General features: G+C 40.2%; 1 protein-coding gene across 1 annotated transcript in view; it reads left to right on the forward strand.

Moving 5' to 3' along the window:
- The window catches only part of SCUBE1 (signal peptide, CUB domain and EGF like domain containing 1), a 194,353-nt gene that overhangs the window by 138,575 nt on the left and 43,140 nt on the right, over positions 1-12,638 (forward strand). Inside the window, exon 8 of the mRNA XM_070946765.1 lies at positions 3,305-3,421. Coding sequence (XP_070802866.1) covers positions 3,305-3,421 — 117 coding nt within the window. The remainder of the gene's footprint in view (positions 1-3,304; positions 3,422-12,638) is intronic.

The following is a 12,638-nucleotide window of genomic DNA, read 5'->3' on the forward strand; positions in this document are numbered from 1 at the left end:
TGCCTGCCTCATGAGCTCCATTTTAAGCTGCTCATGGCCCTCCCGAACTCCATTTTCGCTGGCAGAGGCACCTCAGGCTGGTCCTTTGCTGTTTCCAGGGTGGCCCCGTGGGCCAGATCTAAGCATCCTGTGGGCCGGATTCGGCCCGTGGGCCTTTAGTTTGACACCCCTGATTTAGATACTAGGTATTCTTTCTATGCAGTTAAATCAGGACTCAAGTGAAAAATTATTTTAAAAGTTCAGGACTATTGTACAAACTAAGCTGGAAATTTGAAAACACCTGCCTCTGACCTTGTCAAGAAATCTGCAGGGGCTGTGACCCACAGAATCCTTCTTTCTGTAAATCTCAACTTTACAACAAAGTGGTACTAAACCATTTACAATTTCTTACACTTAGTATTAATTGTACTTTTTGGCAGAACCAGAAAGATTTTGGCAACAAATACAGCACTGTCCTCATTCTCAAAAGATTGGTTTGTTGTTGCCGTCATTGCCTGCCCAAATTCTAATAAACTCTTAAGTGGCACTGGGTGTCTTTTGTCTATCTCAGTAGAGGCCATCCATGAACAAATAGCCTGTGTTGGTAGGAGATGATGGGATTAAAGGTATGCTACCACAGTGTAATTAAAATGGTATAATTAAAGTCTTATTTTAAATTGAGCTGCTGATAAATTAGCTACACTCTTTAGCAAAGGTGTAATAAGAATAGATATTCATTAGAAGTGGAACAAAATCTGGTGTATGGGTTTCTGTTTTTGTTCCCAAAAATATCTTCTTCTCCAGCCATCATCTTTCTTGGTCCTTTAACAATGGAAAACTAGAATAGGACAAAAATTTCTAGAAGTGGTAGGCCCTAATAGCAATAGCAATAGCACTTAGACTTATATACCGCTTAACGGTGCTTTTGTCAACCCTGAAGTTGGCCTCACTGTGGCCATTTTCTTTTCTGTAGCTTTCCTCTAAGGAGATTTCTTTTCGCTCCAGGCTGTAGCCCTCTCTAAGCAGTTTACAGAGTCAGCATATTGCCCCCAACAATTTGGGTCCTCATTTTACCCACCTCAGAAGGATGGAAGGATGAGTCAACCTTGAGCCTGGTGAGATTTGAACTGCCAAATTGCAGGCAGCTGGCAGGCAGCAGAAATAGCCTGCAGTACTGCACACTGACCACTGCGCCACCGTGGCTCAAGCTGTTTTTTTTCCTTTCCTGTATTTCTGCTTTGGGTTTCCTTCACCTGCTATTACCACCTCTGTTTATGGTCCTGGTGCCTCATAAATGTCATAAAAAGAACTGGAATATATCATGGGGAGCAGGGGTGGGTTCTACTTACCTTTACTACCGGTTCGTAGCAGGGCTGCGTGCGCACATTTGCTTTGCTCGCGTGTGCACGCGCTCTTCTGCACATGCGCAGAAGCGTTTTGATGACGTTCTTCGGCTTTGAAACAGAGATGAGCACTGCCCCCTAGAGTCGGGAATGACTAGCATATATATGCAAGGGGAACCTTTACCTTTGCCTTATAGCAGTGTGGCAGAAATGTGAATTCAGATAGAGAAGACATACTGTATTAGGACCATAATATAGAACTCCAGGCCATGAAATAACCATTGCACAAAACCATGGTCAATTTAATATAGCAATTTAATCTCTGGTCTGCAGAGATAAAGGTAATGCAGTTTCCTGTTGTTGTTGTTTTTTATGATTTAGCTCACGAAAACTGGATTCCATCCTGTGAGTTTGTTTGTAATAAAGTCGCATGCTCCTCCTCCTCCTCCTCTTGCTGAAGTGGTACCTAATAACCATTTCCCATTATTGTAAAAGTTACAAAAAACTGTTTCGGCCTCCTCTTCCCAGTGTTTGCCTATCTACCATTTGACATTCTACAAGCCCTGGGAAATTTCAATGACACAGCTTGGAATGGGTTCAGTGACCTCAATCATGCCCTCCCCACCCACTCCAAAACTCCTTTCAATTTGCAAAAAAAGCTTTAAGTGGACAAAACCCAGATGCCTTTTTTTTTTCTTGTACTTCAGTACGAACCGATTGGACTTGTAGATTCCTGTCAAAGTGATGTATGTAGTTCATCTTCTATTAACTCTTTCCATGAGGGAAAAGATTTAAAATGTCAGTTGGGAGTCCAGCGCTGTGTTTCTTTTCCGAGCTCCTTTATTTTGCAAATTCAGCAGTTCATCAAGAGCAGCTCTTCCTCCAAAATGAGTATTAAAAAGTGATCACTACAGTTCATAAGTACAAGGCATCAAAGACATTACTTGAAAGGAAGTACTGCTGAAATCTCAGGGACTTAACAATATGGGAAGCATTTTGTTTTTTTGAAATGATGTTCTTCCAAAATATATCTTTAAAATCATTATATTCATTACAGGAGTTTCATAGAAAAACGGTTGATGATAAGTTGTCTTTCATTAGTTCACTTGAAAAAAAAAATTCCATTCATTAATGTGAGGCTCCCTAGTAAAAGCGGCAATCTTGGCAAAATCCTTTGAGAATCAGCCACACTGAATTTTGTGCAATTTATTTCCCAACTCAGATTAGAAATCAGTTCAGATTTGGATTGAAATATGTTTTGGGATTGAAGCTGAAGAAAGTTTAAAACCTCTGTAATCAAATACCTGAGGTAACTTTGGTTAAGAGGTACCTTCCAATCTATGGAGAAGACTCTCGGAACAAAAACTGATTTTATATGGCTTTTCTTGGTAACTTGGCTGGCCTCAGGCAGAAATATAATGGCATATGCTTAAGGATAGATTTTTTTATATATGTTATGGTATGCAGATCACATAGGACCATGATGGCGAACCTATGGCACGGGTGCCACAGGTGGCACATGGAGCCATATCAGTGGGCACGCGAGCATTGCCATAGCTCACCTCCAGCATACATGCGTGCGCTGGTCAGCTGACTTTGGGCCTTCTGGTCCCACTGGAAGTTGGGAAATGAGCTGTTTCCGGCCTCCAGAGGGGCTCCAGGGGTGGGGGAGACCATTTTCGCCCTCCCCAGACTCCTAGAAAGCCTCTGGAGCCTGGGGAGGGTGAAAAACGGGCCTACTGGGCCCACCGTGCCATCACATGTTAAAAGCAGGGGGGAGCATGGGGGCACACGCGCAGGGGTGGACCGCATTGAATTATGGGTGTGGGCACGCACGTGGGCAATCTCCCCGCGCTCCCCCCACTTTTGGCACACGACAGCAAAAAGGTTAGCCATCACTAACAGAGGACACTACTATGTATTTTTTATTTATATTTTTCTCTCCCTCCCTCTTCTCTTTTTTTCTGCTCTTTATTTCTCAGAAACATGTGCTGTTAATAACGGAGGCTGTGACCGGACTTGCAAGGATACAGCCACAGGAGTCCGCTGCAGTTGCCCAGTTGGATTTACCTTGCAGCCTGATGGGAAAACATGCAAAGGTCAGCTTCTGTTTGCTTTGCGATGCATCACTTCCCTTTACCAGCTTCAGTACTGGAACTTAAATGCACGTAATTATAATCAAACTCATGGAGTTTCATACTCTGAAAAGTCTGACTGTGTTGTTATAGACTTAGAAATAACTTTATCGTCACTTTGAATGTACACTAATCGGCATGCTTAAAAACTAAATTTCGTTGCTTATGGCTCTCAAAGAGTCACCGCCTCCAATATACACTACATTCGTGATGGCGAACCTATGGCACGCGTGCTGGAAGTGGCACACAGAGCCATTTTCCCGGGCACGCGAACTGTCACCCAACTCACCTGCAGCTGCACATGCGCACGCACCCCAACTGGTGTTCGGGCCTCCGGTACACATACACGCAATTCAGGGGATCCAGCTGGTCTTTGGAGCTCTCCTGTGCATGTGCGCATGTTTGCCCATGCACGCGAGAGTACTGGTGTGCAACGCATGCACAGATGGCATTCACACTTGTGCATGTGAAAACCATGCTCATGTGCAGATGGTGCAATTACACATGCCATGCAAGGCGGGGCGCTCGCGTGAAAGCTGTGCACACGTGCAGATGGTGTGGCTGCACGTGCAGTGCATGAGGGAACCACACATTAGCGCAGATGGCATGCACGCAAGCGAAGCAGGTACCTGTTCGGTACTCAGTGAGTAAAAGGTTCGCCACCACTGCAGTGACTAAACACTGACTGACTGACTAAATAAATAATCGGCATACATTAAAATGAAATTTCGTTGCATACAGCTCTCAAAGGATCACCGCCTCCAAAATACACTACATAAACATGACAAGATAAATAAATAAATACATAAATGAATACAAAATTATGCATATACCCACATATATTATACGACATAGAGAGAAACAACACAGTCTGGTTCATATGTGTACATGTACATGGCCAGAAAAACTAATCTTGGAAGTTTACCAGACTGATGGCATAGGGAACAAAGCTGTTACAGGATCTGGTAGTCCTGCTAGAAATACTTTGAAACCTTCTTCCAGAGGGGAGCAACAGAAACAGCTACTATCACTGCTACTGTTCCTTTATTTTGTGATACACAGCTTTCATAGCACCACAATTGCCTTTTAACTGATCTTCGGAGGGCTAGAGCCAGACTTCATTACGTTAAGCATGCACTCAGGGGTGGGTTCTACCTACTTTTACTACCAGTTCGCATCGTGCCCGCGCACATGTGCAAATAACTTCTGATGACGCCCGGGTCAGTGGACGGAGCCTCCCGCCGGTTTTACTACCGGTTCTTGCGAACCGGTCTGAACCAGGGGCAACCCACCACTGAATGCACTACAAGTCTTATTGGTTTCAATTAGACTGCTAAATTGATAGCTAAGTCTGGATCCAGCCTACTACCTTATTTCAGCATGCATGGAAACATTTTTCCAGCATCCTTCAGATATTTCCCATGCGTGTGTATGTGTGTGTGTGTGTATGATAGATAACAAACTAAGAAAAAGAGGAAAATATGACATTTCATCTTGGATCTCATGTTGCAAAAGTTTGAATTTATTCTCTTTTTAAAACTGTTTTCATTCAGGAGCTTTAAATAGGAATGTTTCATTGGTATTTACAGCATGAAATGATGCCATAATTACATATATGTGGATTTAACATGACTTAATATCACTATGATAGTTATCATAATTATAATTATAAACAAGGATTAGCTAATATCATAAAATAATTTAAGTTACATTTCTTTTCATTTTTTACCAGTTTTAGTGATTTAATTGTGGATATTGTTATATTCAATGTATCAAAATACAAACAGCCAGAAGACTATAAGTAACAGTCAGAATACTAAATAGATGGACCTAATTTCTAGATGCTCACTATAGCAGAAGTTAAAAATTATGCATTTACGTTTCTTGATAAGCAGTTTGTTTATTCATTTATTATCAGTTTTTATATTGCCTGAAACACTCAACTCTACATATATTGTCTTTTTCTGACTAATGTGAATAGTCCAAATATAGGCCTTTCCCAATTCTGCTCCCTGAAATCCTTTTGGCAAGAAATGCCAAGGCCAAGCATGGAGTATCTGTGGTCTGAGAACGTGCTTTTCCATTGACTTGTAGCCTCTTCCATCCAATTCATCAGGAAAATGCACTTTTCTTGAAAGACTATTTATAATCCGATCTAGATATATATGTACATGAATATAACTCAAAATAAATTATTGAGGCTGGTGGTAATTTGTTGAAGAGCAGGCATTCAGATGAATGGAATATTCCATATTTTTATTTGGATATACCGTAAGTCTTGATAACGGGATCTTTGAGATAAGTGAGCCATGGTGGCGCAGTGGTTAGAATGCAGTATTGCAGGTTAACTCTACCGACCGCCTGGAATTGACTCTGCCTTCCATCCTTCTGAAGTTGGTAAAATGAGGAATCAGATTGTTGGGGGCAATATGCTGATATTGTAAAGCGCCTAGAGAGTGCTGTAAAGCACTATGGAGAGGTATATAAGTCTTAAGTGCTGTTGCTATTGCTAAAAAGAAGTTCTAAGAATAATTTCCCCTTAAAATCTGTTTCCCATTAATCTCTGAAAAATAGACAGCCACTTTTGGGTACTAAGGATAATGTGACAGAAGTAAAGCTATGTAAATAAGTATGCCTAAAATTGAACTTTTAACCAATTTTACTGACTTGCAATTTTGTGTGAATAATGAGAAGACCTACTGTATATATGTACAATTCAGCAGCAACTACAGCCTCCTTCAGCCAAAGTTCTTTTAATTATCTTATAATTATTATAATCCTAGACCAACTGTATAGTCTTTTATTTAAAAATCTATTCTAGTCTTCACCAGAAGTGTTTACCCCAGTGGTGGGTTTCAAATTTTTTTACTACCGGTTCTGTGGGTGTGGCTTGGTGGGCGTGGCATGGCTTGGTGGGGCGTGGCTTGGTGGGTGTGGCAGGGGAAGGATACTGTAAAATCTCCATTCCGTCCCCAATCCAGGGGAAGGTTACTGCAAAATCCCCACTTCCTCCCGATCACTTGGGACTTGGGAGGCAGAGAATAGATGGGGGCGGGGCCAGTCAGAATTTTTACTACCGGTTCTCCGAACTACTCAAAATTTCCGCTACTGGTTCTCCAGAACTGGTCAGAACCTGCTGAAACCCACCTCTGGTTTATCCCTATGCCTCAATTCAAAGTGATCTAACCACAGTTGCTGGTAATATAACTAATATTATAACTCACATTGAACACACATTCAGAAGTCATATTTCATCAATAATTAATATAGCTTTTTTCAGAAAATGCTCTGAACATCCCAGCTGTTGATGAATTTAGAACTAGACTTGTTTAGAAATGCAATATTGTGGCTTTCTTAATAAGAAGGCAGGGATCCACTGATAATTAAATTTACTACTTGCATAAAAGCCTGATCTTGGTTAAAGGCAAAATTTCAATTCTATTTTTATATTTCTACCTCATTTATTTGAATTACTTGCAGGTTTAAAATAATTTTACTTCGTGAACAAATGACTTTTGGAATTTTTTTAACTGTTTAAGTTGATGTAAATTATGAAGTCTGTGACCACTGTTTCTTCACGGTGATGATACAGCTTTCTAAATGTGTCATTTTGCTGAATGAAATTTAACTACGTGTGAAAATAGTTCCCAACAAGTCTTCATTTTACCTACCTCCATGAAAAAGTTATACAGGTAGTCCTCGACTGATGACCACAGTTGAGACCAACATTTCTATTGCTAAATGAAACATTTGTTAAGTGAATTTTGCCCCATTTTATGACCTTCCTTGTTACAGTTAAGTGAATCACAATAGTTGTTAAGTTAGTAACATGGTTGTTAAGTGAATCTGGCTTCCCCGTTGACTTCGCTTCTGAGAAGGTCACCAACCCCAGGACACTGCAACTTCATAAATATGAGCCAAGTGCCAAGCATCCGAATTTTGGTCACATGACCATGGGGATGCTGCAATGGTTGTAAGTATGAAAAACGGTCATAAGTCACTTTTTCAGTGCCATTGTAACTAAACGGTCACTAAATGAACTGTTGTAAGTTGAGAACTATCTGTAGTGATGATGCCATAAACCTCAAGGTACATTTGGGATTAGAAATGTCTACAGGATATGGTCAAGATGGCAGTCATAGCCATACAGTTGAAGGTCCACCAATTTTTTCATTTTGTGGACATCTCCTACCTGGGTTCCAGATATTCTTGTAATGTCAGCATCTAAAAAAAATGTTAAAGTTGTGCTACAGCAGAGATGTCAAAGTTGGCTGAAAATAGATGTTTAGGAAGATACCATAACAATACAGTTGTTATCTTAAAATTATCCATTGCATAAAGAAAGCGGATAAAATATTTTTTCCCCCCATTTTGGGGTAATGCAGTGAAATTATCTGCTGAAAATTTTGGAAGATGCAAAAAGATTTCCCTGGACATTTCCTCATAAACTGTGGAATTTGTGGCCACAAAATTTGATAGTGGTTAGGTTTTATTTTGTGGCTATAAACCTTGGTAATTCTGTGTCACTTCTTGTAATCTATCCTATATGTTAGTTGCTGGAGACAGTTGTGAGAAGAAATACCCAGGTCTTTAGCTGAACATTATGAAACAGAGGAATTCAAGGAGTATGTGGTTTGGCTTTCTTTGTGTTCCTGTCAGGAATGACAGAACCTGAGGCAGTAGAAGAGTAGCTTCCATGTCTTATTGAATGATATTGAAGAGGTTTGATTGCATAAATTGTTACAATTACTAGCAAGGTTTAAAGAAGTTGAGATGTAGTACAATTGAAACTAGCATCATTTCTTTTTTTTTTGACAGCCAGATTTTTTAATGGATTTTTTTTTCCAGACAATCTATGATTTTCCTTTAATTTCTTATATCTTCCTCCCTCCCCTTTATTATTATTATTGACAAAATATTTATGCTGCCTTCACATGCAAGACCAGTCGCTTCTAATATATTTAAAATATAATAAAATAACTCAGTTCAGTATGTCACTCAGATAGACCTGTTAGTAACATCAGAACTTTTAAGAGTGATATTTTAAGAATATTATACATATTCTTTGACACTCTACAATTAATTTAAAAATACCTGTGTTTCCCCGAAAATAAGACCCTGACTTATATTTTTTTGAACCCTGAAATAAGCGCTTGGCCTCATTGCCACGTGCTCAAAAGCCCAATTGGGCTTATTATCAGGGGATGTCTTATTTTGGGGGAAACAGGGTAAAAGTTTCCATCATGTGAATGAACGCTTTTCCATCAAGGAACAGACAATCTGGTGGCTCTTTAGGAGTTTAATTTATAGCTATATCAGCCACTGCCAGCAGAAATGCATACCTGGGAATCCTTGAATTGGTGGTCCAAAATGTCTAGAGTTTTCTAGATCATCTAAGCTGATCCAAAGTCTGGATAGCCACAATTCCAATGGAAAATAATATTAGGGTATGCTTCAGAATGGATGCAGAAAGCTTATAATACCCTAATCATGAATGATGCTTTTAGCATCACAGATAGTTTGGCCTTACCTTTGTGATTGAGAATCCCAGTCATTGTCGTCATTGTCATCATCATCATCATCCTACATTACTCCTGCAGATGTAGAAGTCAACAAATGCCATTTTGCACAATTAAATGCAGCATCCAGGACCAACTGAGCAATGCCTGCATTTATTGTGTCTTGCCATTCTAAGCATTGTTTCAGCCTTCTAAGCAAGTATTTGCCATCTCTGTTAAAGTAGAAGGCAATGCAGGTGACAGTGTAGGACATGCTTGTAGGACATGGCCATCTACTGGGTATACCATTGTTTTATACACCTTCAGTTTCAGATACATTGCTGTGCATCACAGAGCACTCCATTTGATCTCCTTCCTTCATAGCCATGCTTTGTTCACTCTTGCGTGCACTTTGTCATTAATGCTGCCATCACTTTGTAGATGGGATCCTAAGTAATGGAAAGTATTGATCTTCACTAGATCTTCACTGCTGACTTATGTGGTGAAGATGGTGTGGTGTGGTGTGGTGTGGTGAAGATGGTGAAGATATGGTGAAGACGATCAAAGTGTCAATGCACTTAAGCAATGTTGTTTCATAAAATTAACACCTACGATGATAACAACTACATCTTTGTCTTTGGATGTACCGTGATAGATGAGTTTTAGCTTCGCCAATGTTGCAGTACTTTTGGCCTTTTCATGTCTCCTATATGCACACAATATCTACCTTAGGAGTGCTTCAACATCTTTGCAAGCTCATGGGTGCATCCAATAAGGGTGCCAATTTTCAGTGTGGCAATGCATAGTTGTGATGATTAATGTTTGGGCTAGCTTATTTAGCCAGTTTCAACCTTGAATGGGTTGTCTATTTGTTCTGGCGGTCCATAATCCATAATAATAATGTCTCGCATTCAGTCTAACATCGGACAGAGGAAACTATAATTCTTGTAGTTATACGATTCATTTAATTGAGCTTTAGTAAGATTCCAAAAAACCCAAGGAGATAATGAGTATTTAGAGCCCTACCAAACAGGTTTCTTCTCACAGCAGCCTAAATTGAAATTTGGGGGTTGGGTTGTGGGGGCAGTTTTCCCCTCTATTGTATTTTTCCATACAGGTGATCATTTTGATACTTTTGTCCAAAGTATACTCTATATGAACTTATAAGGAGTAGGGAGTTTATATGAAAGTGCTGGCATTATATCCAAATAAATATTTTATTAGTGCACACAGCATTATCTAGAATTAATTTGTCGTTTATCAACTGTCTCCAATAAGAAATGTTTTGTGCAGATTGTGGTATTTTAATCATTCCACTTCAGATCTTTCATATTCCGCGATGTTTAAAAGTGTGAATAAAATACATCTGCCCCTCCCTTTTCTTTAAATAATAAATGAGATTTCCTGTTTTTCCCTTTAGAGTTATCACTGGAATTGGATTCTGCTTTAATTATGCTGGATATCCCAGGATAACCAGGCAGCCTTCTCATTTCAGTGGAGGATGAAAACTTATCCAAATTGGAAATCTTTTTAAGCCTAAAAACAAGAAGCAAGATTGGCAGAATAGCAAACAGTTGTGTTTTAATCTGTCTCAGACTTCAATACAATCCCTAGTGAACTGCAAAAGCCAAATTGATTACAGAATATGTTTTGCAAAATGTCAAGTAAAATCAGTGGAAAAATGAAAATTTCCGCTCTCTTCCAACACTGGAATTTAAATTGATCCAAATCAAAAACAATAGCTTTATATTCTACCTTTCATCTTCTGCCTCATGGAGCTGTACATAGCATTCCCACCCAATATTGTTATTGATCTTGAAATTGATATTTATATCAATATCTACTTTTGAAGTTCCAGAAATGATGGGACCTCAGAAGTAAGAGATGAGTCTAATTTGGATGTTTTAGAGTTGCTTTCAGAATTCAATTTGTTATCTATATTACAGAATAGAATACATAATAACAGAGTTGGAAGAGATCTTGTAGGTTTTCAAGTCCAACCCTCTGCTAAGGCAGCAAACTCTATACCATTTCAGACAAATGGTTATCTAATCCAACAGTCACCAACTGGTGGTCCGTGGACCACTGGTGGTCCATGAGAAAATTTTGGTGGTCTGCAAAAAAAATTATTTGCATTTTTTATATTGCACTAAATCAGGGGTCCTCAAATATGGCGCCTGGGTCTGATACGTGCAATGAACTTTTGTGTTGTTGCAGAGAGTCTCCCCCTTCAGGGTCTTTTTGTGTGGGTCGGAGCGGGGCAGAAATTCCAACTTGATGTCTGCTTCAGACTCCTGGTGCGAGGCTTTGGGAGAAGGCAGGAGGGAAGCATCGCTGGTAGCAAAGAGAAGAGGGCCTTGATCCAGTGGGACTGCATCATGGCCTGGAACCATCTCAGCCCGCTGAGTCTCTAGGCCCTGGTACCTGGCCTTGCACTCCCACAGGTCTTCTCTCTGCTTGGAAAGCCTATGCTCATAGTCCTCAGTGAGGTGCTTCTGCTGAGCCTCCTTGTTGGTCAGATCCAATTTGAACTGAGCCAGCTGTTTTGCCAACTCTTTCTCATGGTGGCTGCTTAGCTCCAACAACTGCTTCCTGCTGGGGCACTAAGGAGCCGGGGCGGGCAGGCAAGGAGGGTCTGGGAGGGGAGGGGCGAGTAGAGTCCAGCAAGGTACCCCTCAACATGAGTGACATCGAGTTGACCACGCCCACCCAGTCACATTGTGTGTTGAAGAGATGGTCTTGTTTTGTGTTGGTGCTGCAGCAAGGTAAATTCACGATCCTGCATATTGAAAAGAGGAGGACAGTAGCATATTGTTGAAAAGAGGAGGACAAAGGGAGAATACTATCAGTTACTACCGGTTCACCATGCACACGCCTGGTTCGCGCGCGCGTCTGCCTTCCACACATGCACCAATCTTCTGTGCATGCGTTTTGCTCGTGCTTGCCTTCTGCGCATGCGCCTGGTCGGAAAAATATGCCTAAATGGGATGGCATAGAGCTGGAGCAGGTGGGCGGGTTGACGGTCCCACCCACGATTTCTGCTACCGGTTCGAGCGAATTGGTCCAAACCAGCTGAATACCACCTCTGATTAGAGCCTAAGTAGCCGCCTATGTCTTTCAGAAAAAATTGAACTAGGAAAGGAAGAAATCAATCCAAATCCTTACGTTTCCTAATTGTCATGCCCCAGGAACCAAGAAAGACATGTGAAATTATTTCTGAGCAATGTCCTTTATTGTTCCTCACCTCTAGACAAAAATTTCGCCAAACTATTTGCATCACCATAGATATACTCTGAAAATTTGTTAACAAACAAACCCTTCTCCTGATCAAACTATCTAAGCTTTGTTGCCTCTTCACTCTCTGAAATGCAAGCCTTCCCTCCTGGGAATCCATAATACTTTCATCCACACTAATTAATATTTTAGGCTTAAAATTTTATTGAGATAAGCAAAGGATCTGTAACTCATTTCTTTTTATTCGTAGCTGCTAAGAGCATATTTCAATCCAGAATTTATTTATTTTTTTGCTTTTCTAATGAATCTCAATGATCTCAACAGATTATTTTTTGAACTAAGACTTAGTTTGAACATTTCAATGCTTGGGGGATTATTTTTTTTACTCCTTTAATATGCAGAATAAGAAATTTGAACTTTAGAATTCAACGACTTTCAGTAATGTTTCA

This window comes from Pituophis catenifer, unplaced genomic scaffold (assembly GCF_029215685.1).
Source record: "Pituophis catenifer annectens isolate HBS135680 unplaced genomic scaffold, rPitCat1.0.hap2 SCAF_7, whole genome shotgun sequence".
NCBI classification, from domain to species: Eukaryota; Metazoa; Chordata; class Lepidosauria; order Squamata; family Colubridae; genus Pituophis; species Pituophis catenifer.